General features: G+C 59.1%; 1 protein-coding gene across 3 annotated transcripts; it reads right to left on the minus strand.

Moving 5' to 3' along the window:
- Positions 1 to 3,985: 3,985 nt before the first annotated feature.
- RFX5 (regulatory factor X5) lies at positions 3,986 to 19,973 on the minus strand. Of its 3 annotated transcripts, none has more exons than XM_077463873.1 (10): positions 19,829 to 19,973; positions 14,055 to 14,186; positions 13,759 to 13,792; positions 12,608 to 12,690; positions 12,130 to 12,249; positions 11,904 to 12,020; positions 11,451 to 11,532; positions 9,611 to 9,809; positions 9,417 to 9,517; positions 3,986 to 5,282 (listed from the first exon to the last, which is right to left on the minus strand). In XM_077463873.1, the coding sequence occupies exons 2-10, from the start codon at positions 14,165 to 14,167 to the stop codon at positions 4,347 to 4,349; spliced, it is 1,785 nt and encodes a 594-aa protein (XP_077319999.1). In that variant the 5' UTR covers positions 14,168 to 14,186; positions 19,829 to 19,973; the 3' UTR covers positions 3,986 to 4,346. The 3 variants fall into 3 exon arrangements, with proteins under 3 accessions (XP_077319999.1, XP_077320000.1, XP_077320001.1); XM_077463874.1 differs by lacking the exon at positions 19,829 to 19,973 and adding an exon at positions 19,656 to 19,822; XM_077463875.1 differs by lacking the exon at positions 19,829 to 19,973.
- Between the last annotated feature and the right edge of the window lie 7,415 nt (positions 19,974 to 27,388).

The following is a 27,388-nucleotide window of genomic DNA, read 5'->3' on the forward strand; positions in this document are numbered from 1 at the left end:
ATACAGCGCACCCCCATATAATGTCCCAGCCATACAGTGCACCCCCATATAATGTCCCAGCCATACAGTGCACCCCCATATAATGTCCCCTCCATACAGTGCACCCCCATATAATGTCCCCTCCATACAGTGCACCCCCATATAATGCCCCCTCCATACAGTGCACCCCCATATAATGCCCCCTCCATACAGCGTACCCCCATATAATGTCCCCGCCATACAGCGCACCCCCATATAATGTCCGCTCCATACAGCGCACCCCCATATAATGTCCCCCCATACAGCGCACCCCCATATAATGTCCCCCCCATACAGCGCACCTCCATATAATGTCCCCCCCATACAGCGCACCTCCATATAATGTCCCCCCCATACAGCGCACCTCCATATAATGCCCCCTCCATACAGCGCACCCCCATATAATGTCCCCTCCATATAATGCACCCCATATAAATGTCCCCCCATACAGTGCACCCCCATATAATGCCCCCTCCATACAGCGCACCCCCATATAATGCCCCCTCCATACAGCGCACCCCCATATAATGTCCTCCCATACAGCGCACCCCCATATAATGTCCCCTCCATATAATGCACCCCATATAAATGTCTCCCCATACAGCGCACCCCCATATAATGTCCCCTCCATACAGCGCACCCCCATATAATGTCCCCTCCATATAATGCACCCCATATAAATGTCCCCCCATACAGCGCACCCCCATATAATGTCCCCTCCATACAGCGCACCCCCATATAATGTCCTCCCATACAGCGCACCCCCATATAATGTCCCCTTCATAAAGCGCACCTCCTTAATGCCCCCTCCATACAGCGCACCCCCATATAATGCCCCCTCCATACAGCGCACCCCCATATAATGTCCCCTCCATACAGCGCACCCCCATATAATGTCCCAGCCATACAGCGCACCCCCATATAATGTCCCCTCCATACAGCGCACCCCCATATAATGCACCCCATATAAATGTCCTCCCATACAGCACACCCCCATATAATGTCCCCTCCATACAGCGCACCCCCATATAATGCCCCCTCCATACAGTGCACCCCCATATAATGCCCCCTCCATACAGCGCACCCCCATATAATGCACCCCATATAATGTCCCCCCATACAGCGCACCCCCATATAATGCCCCCTCCATACAGCGCACCCCCATATAATGCCCCCTCCATACAGCGCACCCCCATATAATGTCCCCTCCATACAGCGCACCCCCATATAATGCCCCCTCCATACAGCGCACCCCCATATAATGCACCCCATATAAATGTCCCCCCATACAGCGCACCCCCATATAATGTCCCCTCCATACAGCGCACCCCCATATAATGCACCCCATATAAATGTCCCCCCATACAGCGCACCCCCATATAATGCCCCCTCCATACAGTGCACCCCCATATAATGTCCTCCCATACAGCGCACCCCCATATAATGCCCCCTCCATACAGCGCACCCCCATATAATGTCCCCCCATACAGCGCACCCCCATATAATGTCCCCTCCATACAGCACACCCCCATATAATGCCCCCTCCATACAGCGCACCCCCATATAATGTCCCCCCATACAGCGCACCCCCATATAATGTCCCCTCCATACAGCGCACCCCCATATAATGCCCCCTCCATACAGCACACCCCCATATAATGTCCCCTCCATACAGCGCATCCCCATATAATGTCCCCGCCATACAGCGCACCCCCATATAATGCCCCTCCATACAGCGCACCCCCATATAATGCCCCCTCCATACAGCGCACCCCCATATAATGCCCCCTCCATACAGCGCACCCCCATATAATGTCCCCTCCATACAGCGCACCTCCATATAATGCCCCCTCCATACAGCGCACCCCGATATGTCCTTCCATACAGTGCACCCCATATAATGTCCCCTGCATACAGTGCACCCCCATATAATGTTCTCCCATAGAGCGCACCCCCATATAATGTCCCCTCCATATAATGTCCCCTCCATACAGTGCACCCCCATATAATGTCCCCTCCATACAGTGCACCCCATATAATGTCCCCTCCATACAGCGCACCCCCATATAATGTCCCCTCCATACAGCGCACCCCCATATAATGTCCCCTCCATACAGTGCACCCCCATATAATGTCCCCTCCATACAGTGCACCCCCATATAATGTCCCCTCCATACAGCACACCCCCATATAATGCACCCCCATATGTCCTTCCACACAGTGCACCCCATATAATGTCCCCTCCCATAGAGTGCACCCCCATATAATGTCCCCCCCATCAGGTATAATTAGAAACTTGCTATATGGGGGAGGCGAGCCCCTCGCATTTCCCATGCAGGACGCAGAGGGCAGCAGAAACCAAACTCAGGTTTGATCCCATGTTGGGGGATTCTACTCTCTTCCTGTCCCAGTGAGCACACAGGAAGTGAGGGGGGGGGGGTATCTAACCAATGGGGACACAGACAGTAAAACCCGACAGGGGTTCTCACCCCTTTCATCCTTTGGTCACCCTGCCCGCCCACCTTGGAGATATGAAGCTTGGATTGGAAAAAATGAGCCTTAAAGAGACCCTGTTGTCACCTCTGGACTGGTGTCACATGACTGCCAGTTATCTCCCTGAAAAATCGACACTTCCGGGAGTGTCAGACATCCAGGACCACCCACAGCACTAACTCCTCCCAGCAATGGTGAGTGGGCGTGGTGACTGCTCCCTGCGTAATGTGACAGAGCTTCAGTCTAGAGACTCCCCCATACTGTCCTCACTGCACCCCTCTGTCCCGGAGGGCCCCCATACTGTGCTCACTGCACCCCTCTGTCCTGGGGGACCCCATACTGTCCTCACTGCACCCCTCTGTCCCGGAGGGCCCCCATACTGTTCTCACTGCACCCCTCTGTCCTGGGGGACCCCATACTGTCCTCACTGCACCCCTCTGTCCTGGGGGACCCCATACTGTCCTCTCACTGCACCCTTCTGTCCTGGGGGACCCCATACTGTCCTCACTGCACTCCTCTGTCCTGGGGGACCCCATACTGTGCTCACTGCACCCCTCTGCCCTGGGGGACCCCATACTGTCCTCACTGCACCCCTCTGCCCTGGGGGACCCCATACTGTCCTCACTGCACCCCTCTGTCCTGGGGGACCCCATACTGTCCTCACTGCACCCCTCTGTCCTGGGGACCCCATACTGTGCTCACTGCACCCTTCTGTCCTGGGGGACTCCATACTGTGCTCACTGCACCCCTCTGTCCTGGGGGACCCCATACTGTCCTCACTGCACCCTTCTGTCCTGGGGACCCCATACTGTCCTCTCACTGCACCCTTCTGTCCTGGGGGACTCCATACTGTCCTCACTGCACCCTTCTGTCCTGAAGGACCCCATACTGTCCTCACTGCTCCCCTCTGTCCTGGAGGGCCCCCATACTGTCCTCACTGCACCCACTCTGTCCTGGGGGACTCCATACTGTCCTCACTGCACCCCCTCTGTCCTGGGGGACCCCATACTGTCCTCACTGCACCCTTCTGTCCTGGGGGACCCCATACTGTCCTCACTGCACCCCCTCTGTCCTGGGGGACTCCATACTGTGCTCACTGCACCCTTCTGTCCTGGGGACCCCATACTGTCCTCTCACTGCACCCTTCTTTCCTGGGGGCCCCCATACTGTCCTCACTGCACCCTTCTGTCCTGGGGGACCCCATACTGTCCTCACTGCACCCCTCTGTCCTGGGGGACCCCTCCTCACCACACTATCCCATGCTGGAGCCCCACCCCTTTTCTTAAGTCTTTGGATAGCGCAAGTGTGAGAACCTCTGTCCGGTTTATTATTACTGCTGTCTATGTGGCCATTGGGGGGAGATCTCACTTCACTTCCTGTCCCGGTGACACCGGCACAATAAAAGAGGACACAGAGAGCAATAATAATCTGATGGCTCTCGGCCATTTCCCACAAGAAAGACTCCACCCACATCTGCTTTGTAAGAAATGTTCCTTTTATCGAAGTGTGAAGGGCTGACATATGATACAAACAATGGGGGGGGCGGGGGGGGGCGTACGCTGGGAGAGTCACCGAGTCCATTACGCTCCACTGGTAGAAATGTGATGATGTCATCTGAAAACCTATCAATATGTCATAAACAGGGAGGGGGCGGGGCTATGGCTCTTTTCCTGCGTCCAATCCCCTGGCGGATTGGTAGACGTCTGTGTCCCTTCCTGGACGCAGGGTCCTCCCGGGTTGGCCAGGGGGTGGTGGTGGTTGGGGGGGGGGGGGGTTGGGGGGAGGGGGAAGGGCAGAACTGTTCCTGCTCAGAGATACATGCGAGGGGGAGTCCTTCATTCCACTTGGATCCTTTCCCATTCCAATTCTTCCGGTGCAAACTCTTCCTCTCTGCTACTCCTCTGCTCTACAGTCCGTACGGTCCACTGAACCAGGCTCTGTCGGCCATCTTGGATGACGCTGACCTGGTTCGGCACGACTTCCGCCCTCCTGGCCTCGGGGGTGAACTGGGTTGCCTCGGCCTGGCCGGGCGAAAGCGACGTGAGCTGCGGCACCTCTGGCGTCTCCAGCTGACTTTGCGGGATCCCTTCTCCGGTCACCAGCGGCACCGCGGTGTCGTCTCCTTGTGCGACGGTGGCCGGCGGGGCCGAGGAGCCGACAAGGTCCTGGGCATTGTCTCTAGTTTGCGTCGTGCCGGGGTTTTCGGCCGCCATCCTCCCCAGCTGTGCTGTAGACGTTGATGGCCCTCTCCCGGGATTAGGTTGAGTGTCCACCTTCCGAGGGCGACCCCGCTTTCTTTTCGACTGTCCCTCCTCTGTGGAGGCCACGAGCCGTTTGGCCACTTTGTTCTCGACACCCGAGCCGCCCGCCAGCTCTTTGATGCCGTTCTGGTTGGTTTTTGGAAGGGCGTGCGGCTCCAAGTTGACCATGTCGGGAAGGATCATACTGATGACGGGCTGGGCCCCCGGCTGAGAGACCAACCCCGTCCCGTTCACCCCCGCCGCGACCGTCAGGGGCACTCCCGGGAACGGCAAAGGGGACACCTTCAAGTGCCCGGAGATGATATTGGAGGCCAAGACGGGAGGAGGTAATCGGACTGGCGGGCTGGAACTGATGTACTTTTCTTCTGTGGGGAGGCGGGGCCGGAGGACCGGAAGCTTGGCGACCAAGGCATCCACCCGGGGGCTGCTTGCTGCCTTCTGCGGCTCGGGGGGGCGCTTCTTCACCTGCGGAGGGCTGACCGGGTGCGTATTGGGGGGCGACTTCTTGTTCTAAAAATAAAAGAAGCGAGGGTTGAGTTTACTATAGTTCCTTAACAAGAAGATTCTGGAGTGAGGAAGGAGGAGGATGAAAAAGAAACGACGAGGAGGACCGAGGAAGGAGGAGGAAGAGGAGGATGAGAATTGATTAAGGGGAAGAGAAGGATGACAAGGATTGAGGGGAGCGATGACGACAAGGATTGAGGATTACAAGGATTGAGGAAGAGGAGGAGGAAGATGAGGTAGCGGACGACGACAAGGATTGAGGAAGAGGAGGACGACAAGGATTGAGGAAGAGGAGGACGACAAGGATTGAGGAAGAGGAGGACGACAAGGATTGAGGAAGAGGACGACGACAAGGATTGAGGAAGAGGACGACGACAAGGATTGAGGAAGAGGAGGACGACAAGGATTGAGGAAGAGGAGGACGACAAGGATTGAGGAAGAGGAGGACGACAAGGATTGAGGAAGAGGACGACGACAAGGATTGAGGAAGAGGACGACGACAAGGATTGAGGAAGAGGAGGACGACAAGGATTGAGGAAGAAGAGGACGACAAGGATTGAGGAAGAGGAGGACGACAAGGATTGAGGAAGAGGACGACGACAAGGATTGAGGAAGAGGAGGACGACAAGGATTGAGGAAGAGGACGACGACAAGGATTGAGGAAGAGGAGGACGACAAGGATTGAGGAAGAGGAGGACGACAAGGATTGAGGAAGAGGAGGACGACAAGGATTGAGGAAGAGGAGGACGACAAGGATTGAGGAAGAGGAGGACGACAAGGATTGAGGAAGAGGAGGACGACAAGGATTGAGGAAGAGGACGTCGACAAGGATTGAGGAAGAGGACGTCGACAAGGATTGAGGAAGAAGAGGACGACGACAAGGATTGAGGAAGAGGACGACGACAAGGATTGAGGAAGAGGAGGACGACAAGGATTGAGGAAGAAGAGGACGACAAGGATTGAGGAAGAGGACGACAAGGATTGAGGAAGAGGACGACGACAAGGACGACGACAAGGATTGAGGAAGAGGACGACGACAAGGATTGAGGAAGAGGAGGGCGACAAGGATTGAGGAAGAGGACGACGACAAGGATTGAGGAAGAGGAGGACGACAAGGATTGAGGAAGAGGACGACGACAAGGATTGGGGAAGAGGACGACGACAAGGATTGAGGAAGAGGACGACGACAAGGATTGAGGAAGAAGAGGACGACAAGGATTGAGGAAGAAGAGGACGACAAGGATTGAGGAAGAGGACGACGACAAGGATTGAGGAAGAGGACGACGACAAGGATTGAGGAAGAGGACGTCGACAAGGATTGAGGAAGAAGAGGACGACGACAAGGATTGAGGAAGAGGACGACGACAAGGATTGAGGAAGAGGACGACGACAAGGATTGAGGAAGAAGAGGACGACAAGGATTGAGGAAGAGGACGACAAGGATTGAGGAAGAGGACGACGACAAGGATTGAGGAAGAGGACGACGACAAGGATTGAGGAAGAGGACGACGACAAGGATTGAGGAAGAGGACGACGACAAGGATTGAGGAAGAGGAGGACGACAAGGATTGAGGAAGAGGAGGACGACAAGGATTGAGGAAGAGGACGACGACAAGGATTGAGGAAGAAGAGGACGACGACAAGGATTGAGGAAGAGGACGACGACAAGGATTGAGGAAGAGGACGACGACAAGGATTGAGGAAGAGGAGGACGACAAGGATTGAGGAAGAAGAGGACGACAAGGATTGAGGAAGAGGACGACAAGGATTGAGGAAGAGGACGACGACAAGGACGACGACAAGGATTGAGGTAGAGGACGACGACAAGGATTGAGGAAGAGGACGACGACAAGGATTGAGGAAGAGGACGACGACAAGGATTGAGGAAGAGGACGACGACAAGGATTGAGGAAGAGGACGACGACAAGGATTGAGGAAGAGGACGTCGACAAGGATTGAGGAAGAAGAGGACGACGACAAGGATTGAGGAAGAGGACGACGACAAGGATTGAGGAAGAGGACGACGACAAGGATTGAGGAAGAGGACGACGACAAGGATTGAGGAAGAGGACGACGACAAGGATTGAGGAAGAAGAGGACGACAAGGATTGAGGAAGAGGAGGACGACAAGGATTGAGGAAGAGGAGGACGACAAGGATTGAGGAAGAGGACGTCGACAAGGATTGAGGAAGAGGACGTCGACAAGGATTGAGGAAGAAGAGGACGACGACAAGGATTGAGGAAGAGGACGACGACAAGGATTGAGGAAGAGGAGGACGACAAGGATTGAGGAAGAAGAGGACGACAAGGATTGAGGAAGAGGACGACAAGGATTGAGGAAGAGGACGACGACAAGGACGACGACAAGGATTGAGGTAGAGGACGACGACAAGGACGACGACAAGGATTGAGGAAGAGGACGACGACAAGGATTGAGGAAGAGGAGGGCGACAAGGATTGAGGAAGAGGACGACGACAAGGATTGAGGAAGAGGACGACGACAAGGATTGAGGAAGAGGACGACGACAAGGATTGAGGAAGAGGACGACGACAAGGATTGAGGAAGAGGACGTCGACAAGGATTGAGGAAGAAGAGGACGACGACAAGGATTGAGGAAGAGGACGACGACAAGGATTGAGGAAGAGGACGACGACAAGGATTGAGGAAGAGGACGACGACAAGGATTGAGGAAGAGGACGACGACAAGGATTGAGGAAGAGGACGTTGACAAGGATTGAGGAAGAAGAGGACGACGACAAGGATTGAGGAAGAGGACGACGACAAGGATTGAGGAAGAGGACGACGACAAGGATTGAGGAAGAGGACGACGACAAGGATTGAGGAAGAAGAGGACGACAAGGATTGAGGAAGAGGACGACAAGGATTGAGGAAGAGGAGGACGACAAGGATTGAGGAAGAGGAGGACGACAAGGATTGAGGAAGAGGACGTCGACAAGGATTGAGGAAGAGGACGTCGACAAGGATTGAGGAAGAAGAGGACTACGACAAGGATTGAGGAAGAGGACGACGACAAGGATTGAGGAAGAGGACGACAAGGATTGAGGAAGAGGATGACGACAAGGACGACGACAAGGATTGAGGTAGAGGACGACGACAAGGATTGAGGAAGAGGACGACGACAAGGATTGAGGAAGAGGACGACGACAAGGATTGAGGAAGATGACGACGACAAGGATTAAGGAAGAGGAGGACGACGACGACAGGGATTGAGGAAGAGGAGGAGGACGACGACAGGGATTGAGGAAGAGGAGGAGGACGACGACAGGGATTGAGGAAGAGGAGGAGGAGGACGACAGGGATTGAGGAAGAGGAGGAGGAGGACGACAGGGATTGAGGAAGAGGAGGACGACAGGGATTGAGGAAGAGGAGGACGACAGGGATTGAGGAAGAGGAGGACGACAGGGATTGAGGAAGAGGAGGACGACAGGGATTGAGGAAGAGGAGGACGACAGGGATTGAGGAAGAGGAGGACGACAGGGATTGAGGAAGAGGAGGACGACAGGGATTGAGGAAGAGGAGGAGGACAACAGGGATTGAGGAAGAGGACAACAGGGATTGAGGAAGAGGAGGAGGAGGACGACGACAGGGATTGAAGAAGAGGAGGACGACAGGGATTGAGGAAGAGGGCGACGACAAGGATGACAAGGATGACAAGTATTGAGGAAGAGGACGACGACAAGGACTGAGGAAGAGGATGACAAGAATTTAGGAAGAGAAGGATGAGGATTGAGGAGGAAGCAGGAAGAAGGAGGACGGAGGATTGAGGAAGAAGGAAGATTGAGGAAGAGATAAGGAGGATAGAGGAAGAAGTGTTCAGCTAGTCTTGCGGCCCACACACACCACCAAAAGGTGACCAGGCAGCTTCCTGCATCAGGGCTCCACCCACAATGAATAGCCCAATCACATGTCTGTTTATTGCCGAGTGTGCAAAAGGGCCCCCCCAACAGGAAGCTGTAAACCAAATCCAGGAAATGGTGGAGCCACCAACCTCGCTGTGATGTGTAAATCACAGGACCGTCCAAACAAAATGACAAATACTTTGGTAAGTTAAACAATCCACATTTATGTATTTGGGCCGTGTATATTACCCCCCCCCCCCCCCCACATACAGTGCTCACCTTATTGTCTGCCGTGCTGTTATCGGGGGATGGGGGCCTCTTCGTCCCGGGCACATCTGCCGGCTGCTTCTGTAGTTTCTGTCCGCCGCTCTGAGAGTTTTCTGCTCCGAAGAAAAGGGGAAAAGAAGACAGAGGAGTAAAGACTGGGAAATGAGCGAGGAGGGAGGAGAGGGCGTGCCGGCGTGTCTTCTCACCTGACAGGACCATGGAGAGGACAAGCTCGGCGTTGGCGCTGCGGGGGTTAATGATGTGCTGCTGGATCAGGAACTGGGCCACTTCCACCACGTTGTTGAACGATCGCTTCAGGATCTTCTCCGCCCAATTACAGATCAGAGCGCAGGAGGCGTTTATCACGTCGTTATTGTATGACTGGACCAGATCTGTCAGCTCCGACTGAACGAGGAGGAGAGGGGATCATCAGATGGATGGATGGATGATGGGCGAGAGATGAGAAGACGAAGGAAGAGCAAGGAGGATTGAGGAAGGAAGAGCAAGGCGGATTAAGGAAGGAAGAGGAAGGAGGGTTGAGGAAGAGGAAGGAGGGTTGAGGAAGAGGAAGGAGGAAGAGGAAGGAGGAAGAGGAAGGAGGAAGAGGAAGGAGGGTTGAGGAAGAGGAAGGAGGAAGAGGAAGGAGGGTTGAGGAAGAGGAAGGAGGAAGAGGAAGGAGGGTTGAGGAAGAGGAAGGAGGAAGAGGAAGGAGGGTTGAGGAAGAGGAAGGAGGAAGAGGAAGGAGGGTTGAGGAAGAGGAAGGAGGAAGAGGAAGGAGGGTTGAGGAAGAGGAAGGAGGGTTGAGGAAGAGGAAGGAGGAAGAGGAAGGAGGGTTGAGGAAGAGGAAGGAGGGTTGAGGAAGGAAGAGGACTGAGGAAGATTGAGGAAGGAAGGAGGAGCATGGAGGATGAAGAGAGAGGAAGGTGTAAGGGAAAGAAAAAAAAGACGAACGAGGAGGATCAAGGAGGAAGGAGGAGGAAAGGAGGATTACAAAGGATTTAGGAAAAGGATATTTAGGAAAAGAATAGAGGGGGATTGGGGAATAGGAAGGAGGAAGAAGAGGAAGGAGTTGGTAGGAAGGTGGAGGAATGAAGTGCAAGGAGGATGAAGAGAGAGGAAGGTGGAATAAGAAGATCAAGGAGGAGGAATTTGGGAAAAGGAAGAATGACTTTGGAAAAGGAAGAGCATGAAGGATGAAAAGAAAGGAAGGTGGAGAAAGAAGAAAAGAGGAATGAGGAGGATCAAGGAGGAAGGGGGAGGAATTGGGGAAGAGAAAGGAGGAGGTTTGCAGATTAAAGAGGGAGATTGAGATTGGGGAAGAAGAGCAAGGAGGGGGATTAAGGACGAGGAAGTACAGAGCAAATAGGAAGGTAGGAAGGAATTAATGAAGCACATGGAGAAAGAAAAAGAGGAGTGAGGAGGATCAAGGAGGAAGGAGTGAGAAGAGGGTGCAAAGGAGGATATTGGCCGTGTAACAGCAGAGCAAGGAGGATGGAGACGCAAGCTTAGAGGGGAAAGATGAAGGACGAACAAGTAGGTTGGAAGAGCGTGGAGGGCGCAGGAGGGAAATACAAAGAGGGTAGCAAGGGGTGGAGAGGAAGAGGGACGGAGGAACGAGGAGGAGGCAGAAAAGGGAAGCAAGGAAGTTAGAGGAGCAAAGAGGAGAATGGAGGAGCGATTTAGAAGGGGGAAGAAAAGGAGGGGAGCAAAGAGGATGGAAGGACGAGGGTAGTGGAGGAAACATGAGCAAGGAGAACGGAGGAGCATGAAGCAGTGAGATGGGTGGGTGCAGGAAGGAGGATCGAGGCGGTGGCAGGATGGGCGAGGCTGGTGCAGGAAAGGTGGGGCGAGGCGGGTGCAGGAAAGATGGGGCGAGGCGGGTGCAGGAAAGATGGGGCGAGGCGGGTGCAGGAAAGGAGGGGGCGAGGCGGGTGCAGGAAAGGAGGAGCGAGGCGGGTGCAGGAAAGGAGGAGCGAGGCGGGTGCAGGAAAGGAGGAGCGAGGCGGGTGCAGGAATGAGGAGGTAGACTTGCACATGTATTCTTACACTCTCTGTCATCTTCAGGTCCAGGCTGGGCAGGGGCGGCATGCTCACCATACTCTTCCTCCGCAGGCCGCTGTAGCAATACGTTTCATTGGTTAAGGAGAATCTACAATAATCTGTCTTTGATTCCAATAAAACATTGGTCAGCCAATGAGCTTCAGGTGAAGGATCCCCCCCCCCACAGCTCATTGGCCTGGCAATCAGAACCCAAGCTCCTCCCACAACTGCAGTTCCCAGCATCCCCTGCCAGCAGTGCGGTCAGCCTTGCTCCCTCTTCGGCATGCCGGGGAGTACCGTCCCATGCTGGCCCAGGATACACCAATCCCTGGGGAATACCGGCAGGAAGTCAGCGGTGTGTCCCCCTCAATGTCCCCCCCCCCCATCCTCGGTGCCCCCAGACCTCAGTTCCGGGTCTCTTCTTGGGTCTCCCACACACACACACACACAGAAGGATATTTGGACTGGCCGCGCCCTCCCAGCCTCCTCGCCTTTATATTGGGGAAGATCTCCCGGATGATCTTCCCGAAGTTGGCCACGCTGAGCGGCCGCCCGCAGAGGTTGTCGCAGTATCGCCTGTGTAAAGAGAGAGAGAGAGAGACACAAAGATGGCGCTCATGAGACACGATTGGTTAGACCCCCCCCCCTCGGTCTCGGGGACCTGCGACCCCGCCCCCACACTCACTTATAGGCGTCGTAGACATCCTGTTTGGGCAGGCAGGTGTCGGTGTGCTCCTCCAGGTGGTTCCGGATCCACGTACAGGCGTGCATGTGCTCCGCCGTGGTCACACATCCTACATCCAGGCTGTACAGAGGAGGAGGAGGGGAGAGGGAGGAGACAATTATTACCCAACATACATGGCGGGGGGGGGGGGGGTATTAGTGATCACTGGCACAGCCCATAAGAATAGTCCTGCCCCCCCCCCCCCCCCCCAAGGATGGCCAATCGTCATGTACATCCCTCCTCTTCACACTCCGAGGTCAGGCCCTCACAGGACTCTTATCTGATACCGCTATGCAGACTCAGGAGCTGGGGCACCGCATGTCATGTCACCATTGGGGCAGCGGGTGTCAGGGCTTCCAGTGACCCCCCTCCCCCCTCCACCAGAGTCAGACTTGAAGAAAGGGGTTGGGGTGTTCTCAGGGGGGGGGGGCGACGATACCTTTTGTCGGGGCCGCTGGGGCCGGGTGGCAGCTGGAGGTACAGGTACAGCTTGTCATAGTCCGACAACTTCTGGACATCCACCTGCAGGGTGACACCGAGAGGGTCAGAGGGAGGACAGGTAAAGGGGGGGAGGGGGGAATAGGACATACAGGGAGAGTTTGGGGGGGGGGGGTCACAAAACAGGTATAGGAGGGTCAGATATACAGGTGCAATTTCAGGGTAAGAGGTCACACATACAGCGAGGGATTGAGGTCGGGGGGTCAAATGTCACACAGCCAGGAATAAGGATCAGAGGTCACCCATACAGTCAGGATTCTGAAGCCACACATCCGGGGGGGTCAGGGTCAGAGGTCACACAGCCAGAGTTTAGGGTCAAAGGTCATGAATAGGGTATAAGGCTAGAGTTAGCATAACCAGGGGTTTAGGGTCAGGGGTCATGAATACAGTCAGGTTTTGGGGTAGTCATGACTACAGTCAGGTTTTGGGGGTCAGGGGTTCAGGGTCAGGCATCATGAATACAGTCAGGGGGTCATAAATGCAGTCAGGGGTTCGGGGTCAGGAATACAGTCAGGTTTTGGGGGGTCAGGGGTCATGACTAGTCAGGTTTTGGGGGGTCAGGGGTCATAAATACAGTCGGTCCAGGGTCATAGGTCACACAGCCAGAGGTCATGAATACAGTCAGGTTTTGGGGTTCAGGGGTCATGAATACAGTCAGGGGTTCAGGGTCAGGGGTCATGAATACAGTCAGGGGGTCAGGGGTCATAAATACAGTCAGGGGTTCAGGGTCAGGGGTCATGAACACAGTCAGGGATTCGGGGTCATGAACAGTCAGGGGTTCGGGGTCAGGGGTCATGAACACAGTCAGGGGTTCGGGGTCATGAACACAGTCAGGGGTTCGGGGTCATGAACACAGTCAGGGGTTCGGGGTCAGGGGTCATGAATACAGTCAGGGGTTTGGGGTCATGAACAGTCAGGGGTTCGGGGTCAGGGGTCATGAACAGTCAGGGGTTCGGGGTCAGGGGTCATGAACACAGTCAGGGGTCATGAACACAGTCAGGTGTTTGGGGTCAGGGGTCATGAATACAGTCAGGGGTTCGGGGTCATGAACAGTCAGGGGTTCGGGGTCAGAGGTCACACAAGGTTCTGTACCAGTATACCGTCCACTTTTGTTTGCACGGCTTTCCTGTTGATAGAAAACAAAAACCAAATCAGAGATCAGAGAGCGTTCACCCCTCCCCCACCCCCTATTATTACTACACAACAAATACATTCCCCATACCGGCACTGAGTGCAAGCTCCTGGGTCAGGCTCCACCCACATGACAGACAGACTCTATCATGTGGTAAGACTGTAAGCTCATTGGCCCAGTGCTGCTCCCAGTACAGAGGGGCGGGGAGAGGGGAGGGGTCAGGCAGTACACAGGGTGGGGGGGGGAGGAGTCTCACGTGATGCGGCTGCGCAGTTTCTGCAGAAGGTCGATGGGTTCGGTCTCCTCCTGCGATTCTCCCGTCAGTCCGCCTTTCTTCAAGATCTTTTCATAGAGCGCGTCCTCTGCCATCCCCTCCCGCGTGCCGGACCTGCCGGGGACACCACAGTCAATCCGCTGACCGCCCTACAGAGCGCGCTCAGTACACCCTCTGCTGCCCTTATCACCCTCCCCCATATTATTGTGCTTCTCATCTTCCCCCTTATTACCCCCCCCCATTCCCCTCACGAAATTGTTCCGGTCAGTGCCAGGACCAGGCAGAAGAGGCACCGGTCTATGGCACTGTGCTAATGGGGAGGACCCTCCCCTGATCTGCCATTGGTGGAGCTCTGCAGTCAGTGACACCTCTGCCTGTCCTATGATAGGGGAGCCGACACCGCGCTCATCACACACTACAGAGAAGGTGGAGGGTGTCCTCATCTACTTTTATAAATAAAGTTTGAGAAAAAAAAAAAAAACACACCACACACATCCCTTTATTAACCATAATCAGCTTCTATAAACTCCTCCCCCTCACTATTGTCTATTCATCCTCCACATAACAGCCCCTCCCCTTCCCACATCACAGTCAGTCCCCCTCACTGCACCTCCCCTTCCCACTCCCCCACATTTCAGCTTCTCCCCTCCCATCACAGCCCCTCCCCTTCCCCCAAATCACTGCCCCTCCCCTTCCCCCAAATCACTGCCCCTCCCCTCACAGCTCCTCCCCTTCCCCCAAATCACTGCCCCTCCCCTTCCCACATCACAGCCCCTCCCCTTCCCCCAAATCACTGCCCCTCCCCTCACAGCTCCTCCCCTTCCCACATCACAGCCCCTCCCCTTCCCCAAATCACAGCCCCTCCCCTTCCCACATCACAGCCCCTCCCCTTCCCACATCACAGCCCCTCCCCTTCCCACATCACAGCCCCTCCCCTTCCCACATCACAGCCCCTCCCCTATGACCCTGCAGGACATTAGAAGTCATTTCTAGTGTTCAGACTCCGCCCCCTCACACCCCTAAACCAAGATGGGCGGACCTCACACATGAGGACCCCCACATCTGGGGACCCCGCACATGGAGACGCCCCGTGTCTGGGGACCCCGCACATGGAGACGCCCCGTGTCTCGTGACCCCGCACATGGAGACGCCCCACGTGTCTGGTGACCCCGCACATGGAGACGCCCCGTGTCTGGTGACCCCGCACATGGACACGCCCCGTGTCTGGTGACCCCGCACATGGAGACGCCCCGTGTCTGGTGACCCCGCACATGGAGACGCCCCGTGTCTGGGGACCCCGCACATGGAGACGCCCCGTGTGTCTGGGGACCCCGCACATGGAGACGCCCCGTGTGTCTGGGGACCCCGCACATGGAGACGCCCCGTGTGTCTGGGGACCCCGCACATGGAGACGCCCCGTGTGTCTGGGGACCCCACACATGGAGACGCCCCGTGTGTCTGGGGACCCCGCACATGGAGACGCCCCGTGTGTCTGGGGACCCCGCACATGGAGACGCCCCGTGTCTGGTGACCCCGCACATGGAGACGCCCCGTGTGTCTGGGGACCCCGCACATGGAGACGCCCCGTGTGTCTGGGGACCTCGCACATGGAGACGCCCCGTGTGTCTGGGGACCCCGCACATGGAGACGCCCCGTGTGTCTGGGGACCTCGCACATGGAGACGCCCCGTGTGTCTGGGGACCCCGCACATGGAGACGCCCCGTGTGTCTGGGGACCCCGCACATGGAGACGCCCCGTGTGTCTGGGGACCCCGCACATGGAGACGCCCCGTGTGTCTGGTGACCCCGCACATGGAGACGCCCCGTGTGTCTGGGGACCCCGCACATGGAGACGCCCCGTGTGTCTGGGGACCCCGCACATGGAGACGCCCCGTGTGTCTGGTGACCCCGCACATGGAGACGCCCCGTGTGTCTGGGGACCCCGCACATGGAGACGCCCCACGTGTCTGGGGACCCCGCACATGGAGACGCCCCACGTGTCTGGTGACCCCGCACATGGAGACGCCCCACGTGTCTGGTGACCCCGCACATGGAGACGCCCCACGTGTCTGGTGACCCCGCACATGGAGACGCCCCACGTGTCTGGTGACCCCGCACATGGAGACGCCCCACGTGTCTGGTGACCCCGCACATGGAGACGCCCCACGTGTCTGGTGACCCCGCACATGGAGACGCCCCACGTGTCTGGTGACCCCGCACATGGAGACGCCCCACGTGTCTGGTGACCCCGCACATGGAGACGCCCCACGTGTCTGGTGACCCCGCACATGGAGACGCCCCACGTGTCTGGTGACCCCGCACATGGAGACGCCCCACGTGTCTGGTGACCCCGCACATGGAGACGCCCCACGTGTCTGGTGACCCCGCACATGGAGACGCCCCACGTGTCTGGTGACCCCGCACATGGAGACGCCCCACGTGTCTGGTGACCCCGCACATGGAGACGCCCCACGTGTCTGGTGACCCCGCACATGGAGACGCCCCACGTGTCTGGTGACCCCGCACATGGAGACGCCCCGTGTCTGGTGACCCCGCACATGGAGACGCCCCACGTGTCTGGTGACCCCGCACATGGAGACGCCCCACGTGTCTGGTGACCCCGCACATGGAGACGCCCCGTGTCTGGTGACCCCGCACATGGAGACGCCCCACGTGTCTGGGGACCCCGCACATGGAGACGCCCCACGTGTCTGGTGACCCCGCACATGGAGACGCCCCACGTGTCTGGTGACCCCGCACATGGAGACGCCCCACGTGTCTGGTGACCCCGCACATGGAGACGCCCCACGTGTCTGGTGACCCCGCACATGGAGACGCCCCACGTGTCTGGTGACCCCGCACATGGAGACGCCCCACGTGTCTGGTGACCCCGCACATGGAGACGCCCCACGTGTCTGGTGACCCCGCACATGGAGACGCCCCACGTGTCTGGTGACCCCGCACATGGAGACGCCCCACGTGTCTGGTGACCCCGCACATGGAGACGCCCCACGTGTCTGGTGACCCCGCACATGGAGACGCCCCACGTGTCTGGTGACCCCGCACATGGAGACGCCCCACGTGTCTGGTGACCCCGCACATGGAGACGCCCCACGTGTCTGGTGACCCCGCACATGGAGACGCCCCACGTGTCTGGTGACCCCGCACATGGAGACGCCCCGTGTCTGGTGACCCCGCACATGGAGACGCCCCACGTGTCTGGTGACCCCGCACATGGAGACGCCCCACGTGTCTGGTGACCCCGCACATGGAGACGCCCCGTGTCTGGTGACCCCGCACATGGAGACGCCCCACGTGTCTGGGGACCCCGCACATGGAGACGCCCCACGTGTCTGGTGACCCCGCACATGGAGACGCCCCACGTGTCTGGTGACCCCGCACATGGAGACGCCCCACGTGTCTGGTGACCCCGCACATGGAGACGCCCCACGTGTCTGGTGACCCCGCACATGGAGACGCCCCACGTGTCTGGTGACCCCGCACATGGAGACGCCCCACGTGTCTGGTGACCCCGCACATGGAGACGCCCCACGTGTCTGGTGACCCCGCACATGGAGACGCCCCACGTGTCTGGTGACCCCGCACATGGAGACGCCCCACGTGTCTGGTGACCCCGCACATGGAGACGCCCCACGTGTCTGGTGACCCCGCACATGGAGACGCCCCACGTGTCTGGTGACCCCGCACATGGAGACGCCCCACGTGTCTGGTGACCCCGCACATGGAGACGCCCCACGTGTCTGGTGACCCCGCACATGGAGACGCCCCACGTGTCTGGTGACCCCGCACATGGAGACGCCCCACGTGTCTGGTGACCCCGCACATGGAGACGCCCCACGTGTCTGGTGACCCCGCACATGGAGACGCCCCACGTGTCTGGTGACCCCGCACATGGAGACGCCCCACGTGTCTGGTGACCCCGCACATGGAGACGCCCCACGTGTCTGGTGACCCCGCACATGGAGACGCCCCGTGTCTGGTGACCCCGCACATGGAGACGCCCCACGTGTCTGGTGACCCCGCACATGGAGACGCCCCACGTGTCTGGTGACCCCGCACATGGAGACGCCCCACGTGTCTGGTGACCCCGCACATGGAGACGCCCCACGTGTCTGGTGACCCCGCACATGGAGACGCCCCACGTGTCTGGTGACCCCGCACATGGAGACGCCCCACGTGTCTGGTGACCCCGCACATGGAGACGCCCCACGTGTCTGGTGACGCCAGAGAAGTGTCAGGTGACCCCGCACATGGAGACGCCCCACGTGTCTGGTGACCCCGCACATGGAGACGCCCCACGTGTCTGGTGACCCCGCACATGGAGACGCCCCGTGTCTCGTGACCCCGCACATGGAGACGCCCCACGTGTCTGGTGACCCCGCACATGGAGACGCCCCACGTGTCTGGTGACCCCGCACATGGAGAAGCCCCGTGTCTGGTGACCCCGCACATGGAGACGCCCCGTGTCTGGTGACCCCGCACATGGAGACGCCCCGTGTCTGGGGACCCCGCACATGGAGACGCCCCGTGTGTCTGGGGACCCCGCACATGGAGACGCCCCGTGTGTCTGGTGACCCCGCACATGGAGACGCCCCGTGTCTGGTGACCCCGCACATGGAGACGTCCCGTGTCTGGGGACCCCGCACATGGAGACGCCCCGTGTCTGGTGACCCCGCACATGGAGACGTCCCGTGTCTGGGGACCCCGCACATGGAGACGCCCCGTGTCTGGTGACCCCGCACATGGAGACGCCCCGTGTCTGGGGACCCCGCACATGGAGACGCCCCGTGTCTGGTGACCCCGCACATGGGGACGCCCCATGTCTGGGGACCCCGCACATGGAGACGCCCCGTGTCTGGTGACCCCGCACATGGAGACTCCCCGTGTCTGGTGACCCCGCACATGGAGACGCCCCGTGTGTCTGGTGACCCCGCACATGGAGACGCCCCGTGTCTGGTGACCCCGCACATGGAGACGCCCCGTGTCTGGTGACCCCGCACATGGAGACGCCCCGTGTCTGGGGACCCCGCACATGGAGACGCCCCGTGTCTGGTGACCCCGCACATGGGGACGCCCCATGTCTGGGGACCCCGCACATGGAGACGCCCCGTGTCTGGTGACCCCGCACATGGAGACTCCCCGTGTCTGGTGACCCCGCACATGGAGACGCCCCGTGTGTCTGGTGACCCCGCACATGGAGACGCCCCGTGTCTGGTGACCCCGCACATGGAGACGCCCCGTGTCTGGTGACCCCGCACATGGAGACGCCCCGTGTCTGGTGACCCCGCACATGGAGAAGCCCCGTGTCTGGGGACCCCACACATGGAGACGCCCCGTGTCTGGTGACCCCGCACATGGAGACGCCCCGTGTCTGGTGACCCCGCACATGGAGACGCCCCGTGTCTGGGGACCCCGCACATGGAGACGCTCCGTGTCTGGTGACCCCGCACATGGAGAAGCCCCGTGTCTGGGGACCCCCCACATGGAGACGCCCCGTGTCTGGTGACCCCAGAGAAGTGTCAGGTGACCCCATGGAGGTGTCTGCCGGGTGTTCTCTCCTCACACATCACCCGGCTCCTCTCTGAGGTGATTTGTGACCCTAAGCCCGCTGTCAGCCCATGAGTGGGCGTAGTTTGGTGCCTCTCGGGAAGCCCCTCCCACAAGGGGGCGTGGAGGGGCCGCTCTGCTCTCCCAGTGACCCCCCGGCCAGTGGCGCCATTCCCGGGAATCACCTACCGCCGCTCCGGAGCCTCCGCACTCTCCGCTGTTCTGATTGGCCGCCGCCGCCACCACCCCTTACAATTGCTGGATTTCTGATTGGTTTCCAGAATCGCTCTTCCCCGGAAACACAATATTCCTGTGCCCTCATTGGCTAAACGTCCGACCTCTGCCTAGTAACTGAATAGTGATTGGTCGGAGCGCTGAGGGCGCCAAACAGGGGCGGCTGCGCCGTGTCACAACATTCAAGGGTGGTTGGCGGGCAGTGGAGTATGGAGGCCACGCCTCTCTCTTAAAGGGAACACACCCAATCACCAAAACACCAATCAGGGGAATCAAGGGCGGGGTTTACAAGTGCCAGCGTTGTCTGAGAGCCAGATAATAATAATATAATGTATACAATGTACTATTATCTCTACGGGGAGAACTACAAGTCCCAGCATGCCCTTTATAGCTCCTCCCAGAGCGGCGGGGATTTTAGATTGCAAGCTCTTGAGCCCAACATCCCCACAGGTCAGGGGTGACTCAGGGGTCACGGTGGGAGGAGGGGTCCTGGTTGCTGTGATGCTGATCCTCCGACTTCAATACTTCCCCCGATCATCCGTGTGATCAGAGGATTAGCGTGACCCCCACAGTCCTGAGTCCGGGGTCAGAGGTCACAGTCCGGGGTCAGAGGTCACAGTGGTGTCTGGGATGGGATCAGAGTGATAAATCTGGGGGTGAGGTCAGAGTGATGAGTCTGGGGGTGTGGTCAGAGTGATGAGTCTGGGGGTGTGGTCAGAGTGATGAGTCTGGGGCTGTGTTCAGAGTGATGAGTCTGGGGGTGTGGTCAGAGTGATGAGTCTGGGGGTGTGTTCAGAGTGATGAGTCTGGGGGTGGGGTCAGAGGTCACAGTGATGAGTCTGGGGGTGAGGTCAGAGGTCACAGTGATGAGTCTGGGGGTGGGGTCAGAGTGTCTGAGGGTGGGGTCAGAGTGTTGAGTCTGGGGGTGGGGTCAGAGTGTTGAGTCTGGGGGTGGGGTCAGAGTGATGAGTCTGGGGGTGGGGTCAGAGTGCTGAGTCTGGGGGTGGGGTCAGAGTGTGTGGTGGTGGGGTCAAGGGAGGAAGTGTTGAGTCTGGGGGTGGGGTCAGAGGTCCCAGTGCTGAGTCTGGGGTTGTGGTCAGAGTGCTGAGTCTGGGGGTGTGGTCAGAGTGCTGAGTCTGGGGGTGTGGTCAGAGTGCTGAGTCTGGGGGTGGGGTCAGAGTGATGAGTCTGGGGGTGGGGTCAGAGTGATGAGTCTGGGGGTGGGGTCAAAGTGTGTGGGGGTGGGGTCAGAGGTCCCAGTGTTGAGTCTGGGGGTGTGGTCAGAGTGATGAGTCTGGGGGTGGGGTCAGAGTGTGTGGGGTCAGGGGAGGAAGTGTTGAGTCTGGGGGTGGGGTCAGAGTGATGAGTCTGGGGGTGGGGTCAGAGTGCTGAGTCTGGGGGTGGGGTCAGAGTGTCTAGGGGTGGGGTCAGAGTGTCTGGGGGTGGGGGTCAGAGAGTCTGGGGGTGGGGTCAGAGTGTTGAGTCTGGGGGTGGGGTCAGAGTGTCTGGGGGTGGAGTCAGAGTGATGAGTCTGGGGGTGGGGTCAGAGTGCTGAGTCTGGGGGTGTGGTCAGAGTGCTGAGTCTGGGGGTGGGGTCAGAGTGATGAGTCTGGGGGTGGGGTCAGAGTGATGAGTCTGGGGGTGGGGTCAAAGTGTGTGGGGGTGGGGTCAGAGGTCCCAGTGTTGAGTCTGGGGGTGTGGTCAGAGTGATGAGTCTGGGGGTGGGGTCAGAGTGTGTGGGGTCAGGGGAGGAAGTGTTGAGTCTGGGGGTGGGGTCAGAGTGATGAGTCTGGGGGTGGGGTCAGAGTGCTGAGTCTGGGGGTGGGGTCAGAGTGTCTAGGGGTGGGGTCAGAGTGTCTGGGGGTGGGGGTCAGAGAGTCTGGGGGTGGGGTCAGAGTGTTGAGTCTGGGGGTGGGGTCAGAGTGTCTGGGGGTGGAGTCAGAGTGATGAGTCTGGGGGTGGGGTCAGAGTGTCCAGGGGTGGGGTCAGAGTGTCTGGGGGTGGGGTCAGAGTGTCTGGGGGTGGGGTCAGAGTGTCTGGGGGTGGGGTCAGAGAGTCTGGGCGTGGGGCCAGAGAGTCTGGGGGCGGGGTCAGTGTTGATTCTGGGGGTGGGGTCAGAGTGTCTAGGGGTGGGGTCAGAGAGTCTGGGGGTGGGGTCAGAGAGTCTGGGGGTGGGGTCAGAGTAATGAGTCTGGGGGTGGGTCAGACAGTTGTGTCTGGGGGTGGGGTCAGAGTGTTGTGTCTGGGGGTGGGGTCAGAGTGTTGTGTCTGGGGGTGGGTCAGAGTGTTGTGTCTGGGGGTGGGGTCAGAGAGTTGTGTCTGGGGGTGGGGTCAGAGTGTTGTGTCTGGGGGTGGGTCAGAGTGTTGTGTCTGGGGGTGGGGTCAGAGAGTTGTGTCTGGGGGTGGGGTCAGAGTGTTGAGTCTGGGGGTTGGGTCAGAGTGTGTGGGGTCAGGGGAGGAAGTGTTGAGTCTGGGGGTGGGGTCAGAGGCCCCAGTGTTGAGTCTGGGGGTGTGGTCAGAGTGATGAGTCTGGGGGTGGGGTCAGAGTGCTGAGTCTGGGGGTGGGGTCAGAGTGCTGAGTCTGGGGGTGGGGTCAGAGTGTCTAGGGGTGGGGTCAGAGTGTCTGGGGGTGGGGTCAGAGAGTCTGGGGGCGGGGTCAGAGTGTTGAGTCTGGGGATGGGGTCAGAGTGTCTGGGGGTGAGGTCAGAGAGTCTGGGGGTGGGGTCAGAGTGTCGGGGGTGGGGTCATACTGATGAGTCTGGGGGTGGGGTCAGAGTGCTGTGTCTGGGGGTGGGGTCAGAGTGTCTAGGGGTGGGGGTCAGAGTGTCTGGGGGTGGGGTCAGAGAGTCTGGGCGTGGGGCCAGAGAGTTTGGGGGCGGGGTCAGAGTGTTGATTCTGGGGGTGGGGTCAGAGTGTCTGGGGGTGGGGTCAGAGTGATGAGTCTGGGGGTGGGGTCAGAGTGCTGAGTCTGGGGGTGGGGTCAGAGTGTCTGGGGGTGGGGTCAGAGTGATGAGTCTGGGGGTGTGGTCAGAGTGATGAGTCTGGGGGTGGGGTCAGAGTGTCTGGGGGTGGGGTCAGAGCGATGAGTCTGGGGGTGTGGTCAGAGTGATGAGTCTGGGGGTGGGGTCAGAGTGCTGAGTCTGGGGGTGGGGTCAGAGTGCTGAGTCTGGGGGTGGGGTCAGAGTGTCTAGGGGTGGGGTCAGAGTGTCTGGGGGTGGGGTCAGAGAGTCTGGGGGCGGGGTCAGAGTGTTGAGTCTGGGGGTGGGGTCAGAGTGTCTGGGGGTGAGGTCAGAGAGTCTGGGGGTGGGGTCAGAGTGTCTGGGGGTGGGGTCATAGTGATGAGTCTGGGGGTGGGGTCAGAGTGCTGAGTCTGGGGTCAGAATGTCTAGGGGTGGGGTCAGAGTGTCTGGGGGTGGGGTCAGAGAGTCTGGGCGTGGGGCCAGAGAGTTTGGGGGCGGGGTCAGAGTGTTGATTCTGGGGGTGGGGTCAGAGTGTCTGGGGGTGGGGTCAGAGAGTCTGGGGGTGAAGTCAGAGTAATGAGTCTGGGGGTGGGGTCAGAGTGTTGTGTCTGGGGGTGGGGTCAGAGTGTTGTGTCTGGGGGTGGGGTCAGAGTGATGAGTCTGGGGGTGGAGTCAGAGTGTTGTGTCTGGGGGTGGGGTCAGAGTGATGAGTCTGGGGGTGGGGTCAGAGTGTTGAGTCTGGGGGTGGGGTCAGAGTGTTGAGTCTGGGGGTGGGGTCAGAGTGATGAGTCTGGGGGTGGGGTCAGAGTGATGAGTCTGGGGGTGGGGTCAGAGTGATGAGTCTGGGGGTGGGGTCAGAGTGATGAGTCTGGGGGTGGGGTCAGAGTGATGAGTCTGGGGGTGGGGTCAGAGTGTGTGGGGGTGGGGTCAGAGGTCCCAGTGTTGAGTCTGGGGGTGTGGTCAGAGTGATGAGTCTGGGGGTGGGGTCAGAGTGATGAGTCTGGGGGTGGGGTCAGAGTGCTGAGTCTGGGGGTGGGGTCAGAGTGTCTAGGGGTGGGGTCAGAGTGTCTGGGGGTGGCGGTCAGAGAGTCTGGGGGCGGGGTCAGAGTGTTGAGTCTGGGGGTGGGGTCAGAGTGTTGAGTCTGGGGGTGGGGTCAGAGTGTCTGGGGGTGGAGTCAGAGTGATGAGTCTGGGGGTGGGGTCAGAGTGTCTAGGGGTGGGGTCAGAGTGTCTGGGGGTGGGGTCAGAGAGTCTGGGCGTGGGGCCAGAGAGTCTGGGGGCAGGGTCAGTGTTGATTCTGGGGGTGGGGTCAGAGTGTCTAGGGGTGGGGTCAGAGAGTCTGGGGGTGGGGTCAGAGAGTCTGGGGGTGGAGTCAGAGAGTCTGGGGGTGGAGTCAGAGTAATGAGTCTGGGGGTGGGTCAGAGAGTTGTGTCTGGGGGTGGGGTCAGAGTGTTGTGTCTGGGGGTGGGGTCAGAGTGTTGTGTCTGGGGGTGGGGTCAGAGTGTTGTGTCTGGGGGTGGGTCAGAGTTTTGTGTCTGGGGGTGGGGTCAGAGAGTTGTGTCTGGGGGTGGGGTCAGAGTGTTGTGTCTGGGGGTGGGTCAGAGTGTTGTGTCTGGGGGTGGGGTCAGAGAGTTGTGTCTGGAGGTGGGGTCAAAGTGATGAGTCTGGGGGTGGGGTCAGAGTGTTGAGTCTGGGGGTTGGGTCAGAGTGTGTGGGGGTGGGGTCAGAGAGTCTGGGCGTGGGGCCAGAGAGTTTGGGGGCGGGGTCAGAGTGTTGATTCTGGGGGTGGGGTCAGAGTGTCTGGGGGTGGGGTCAGAGTGTCTGGGGGTGGGGTCAGAGAGTCTGGGCGTGGGGCCAGAGAGTTTGGGGGCGGGGTCAGAGTGTTGATTCTGGGGGTGGGGTCAGAGTGTCTGGGGGTGGGGTCAGAGAGTCTGGGGGTGAAGTCAGAGTAATGAGTCTGGGGGTGGGGTCAGAGTGTTGTGTCTGGGGGTGGGGTCAGAGTGTTGTGTCTGGGGGTGGGGTCAGAGTGATGAGTCTGGGGGTGGAGTCAGAGTGTTGTGTCTGGGGGTGGGGTCAGAGTGATGAGTCTGGGGGTGGGGTCAGAGTGTTGAGTCTGGGGGTGGGGTCAGAGTGTTGAGTCTGGGGGTGGGGTCAGAGTGATGAGTCTGGGGGTGGGGTCAGAGTGATGAGTCTGGGGGTGGGGTCAGAGTGATGAGTCTGGGGGTGGGGTCAGAGTGTGTGGGGGTGGGGTCAGAGGTCCCAGTGTTGAGTCTGGGGGTGTGGTCAGAGTGATGAGTCTGGGGGTGGGGTCAGAGTGATGAGTCTGGGGGTGGGGTCAGAGTGCTGAGTCTGGGGGTGGGGTCAGAGTGTCTAGGGGTGGGGTCAGAGTGTCTGGGGGTGGCGGTCAGAGAGTCTGGGGGCGGGGTCAGAGTGTTGAGTCTGGGGGTGGGGTCAGAGTGTTGAGTCTGGGGGTGGGGTCAGAGTGTCTGGGGGTGGAGTCAGAGTGATGAGTCTGGGGGTGGGGTCAGAGTGTCTAGGGGTGGGGTCAGAGTGTCTGGGGGTGGGGTCAGAGAGTCTGGGCGTGGGGCCAGAGAGTCTGGGGGCAGGGTCAGTGTTGATTCTGGGGGTGGGGTCAGAGTGTCTAGGGGTGGGGTCAGAGAGTCTGGGGGTGGGGTCAGAGAGTCTGGGGGTGGAGTCAGAGAGTCTGGGGGTGGAGTCAGAGTAATGAGTCTGGGGGTGGGTCAGAGAGTTGTGTCTGGGGGTGGGGTCAGAGTGTTGTGTCTGGGGGTGGGGTCAGAGTGTTGTGTCTGGGGGTGGGGTCAGAGTGTTGTGTCTGGGGGTGGGTCAGAGTTTTGTGTCTGGGGGTGGGGTCAGAGAGTTGTGTCTGGGGGTGGGGTCAGAGTGTTGTGTCTGGGGGTGGGTCAGAGTGTTGTGTCTGGGGGTGGGGTCAGAGAGTTGTGTCTGGAGGTGGGGTCAAAGTGATGAGTCTGGGGGTGGGGTCAGAGTGTTGAGTCTGGGGGTTGGGTCAGAGTGTGTGGGGTCAGGGGAGGAAGTGTTGAGTCTGGGGGTGGGGTCAGAGGCCCCAGTGTTGAGTCTGGGGGTGTGGTCAGAGTGATGAGTCTGGGGGTGGGGTCAGAGTGCTGAGTCTGGGGGTGGGGTCAGAGTGCTGAGTCTGGGGGTGGGGTCAGAGTGTCTAGGGGTGGGGTCAGAGTGTCTGGGGGTGGGGTCAGAGAGTCTGGGGGCGGGGTCAGAGTGTTGAGTCTGGGGGTGGGGTCAGAGTGTCTGGGGGTGAGGTCAGAGAGTCTGGGGGTGGGGTCAGAGTGTCTGGGGTGGGGTCATAGTGATGAGTCTGGGGGTGGGGTCAGAGTGCTGAGTCTGGGGGTGGGGTCAGAGTGTCTAGGGGTGGGGTCAGAGTGTCTGGGGGTGGGGTCAGAGAGTCTGGGCGTGGGGCCAGAGAGTTTGGGGGCGGGGTCAGAGTGTTGATTCTGGGGGTGGGGTCAGAGTGTCTGGGGGTGGGGTCAGAGTGATGAGTCTGGGGGTGGGGTCAGAGTGCTGAGTCTGGGGGTGGGGTCAGAGTGCTGAGTCTGGGGGTGGGGTCAGAGTGTCTAGGGGTGGGGTCAGAGTGTCTGGGGGTGGGGTCAGAGAGTCTGGGGGCGGGGTCATAGTGATGAGTCTGGGGGTGGGGTCAGAGTGCTGAGTCTGGGGGTGGGGTCAGAGTGTCTAGGGGTGGGGTCAGAGTGTCTGGGGTCAGAGAGTCTGGGGGTGGGGCCAGAGAGTTTGGGGGCGGGGTCAGAGTGTTGATTCTGGGGGTGGGGTCAGAGTGTCTGGGGGTGGGGTCAGAGAGTCTGGGGGTGAAGTCAGAGTAATGAGTCTGGGGGTGGGGTCAGAGTGTTGTGTCTGGGGGTGGGGTCAGAGTGTTGTGTCTGGGGGTGGGGTCAGAGTGTTGTGTCTGGGGGTGGAGTCAGAGTGTTGTGTCTGGGGGTGGAGTCAGAGTGTTGTGTCTGGGGGTGGAGTCAGAGTGTTGTGTCTGGGGGTGGGGTCAGAGTGTTGAGTCTGGGGGTGGGGTCAGAGTGTTGAGTCTGGGGGTGGGGTCAGAGTGTTGAGTCTGGGGGTGGGTCAGAGTGATGAGTCTGGGGTGGGGTCAGAGAGTTGTGTCTGGGGGTGGGGTCAGAGTGATGAGTCTGGGGGTGGGGTCAGAGTGATGAGTCTGGGGGTGGGTCAGAGTGATGAGTCTGGGGTGGGGTCAGAGAGTTGTGTCTGGGGGTGGGGTCAGAGTGATGAGTCTGGGGGTGGGGTCAGAGTGATGAGTCTGGGGGTTGGGTCAGAGTGTGTGGGGTCAGGGGAGGAAGTGTTGAGTCTGGGGGTGGGGTCAGAGGCCCCAGTGTTGAGTCTGGGGGTGTGGTCAGAGTGATGAGTCTGGGGGTGGGGTCAGAGTGATGAGTCTGGGGGTGGGGTCAGAGTGATGAGTCTGGGGGTGGGGTCAGAGAGTCTGGGGGTGGGGTCAGAGTGTTGAGTCTGGGGGTTGGGCCAGAGTGTGTGGGGTCAGGGGAGGAAG

The sequence above is a fragment of the Lithobates pipiens genome, unplaced genomic scaffold (genome assembly GCF_037356315.1).
Source record: "Lithobates pipiens isolate NorthernLeopardFrog02 unplaced genomic scaffold, aLitPip1_a1.2 Scaffold_30, whole genome shotgun sequence".
NCBI classification, from domain to species: domain Eukaryota; kingdom Metazoa; phylum Chordata; class Amphibia; order Anura; family Ranidae; genus Lithobates; species Lithobates pipiens.

Excerpts from the sequence above, each read along its gene's own strand:
- RFX5 (XM_077463873.1), bottom strand. The coding sequence starts at position 14,167 with ATGGCAGAGGACGCGCTCTATGAAAAGATCTTGAAGAAAGGCGGACTG. Across the intron at positions 13,793-14,054 it reads AAACTGCGCAGCCGCATCAC|GAAAGCCGTGCAAACAAAAG; the intron begins GTGAGACTCCTC and ends TTCTATCAACAG. Across the intron at positions 12,021-12,129 it reads GATGTCTACGACGCCTATAA|GCGATACTGCGACAACCTCT; the intron begins GTGAGTGTGGGG and ends CTCTTTACACAG.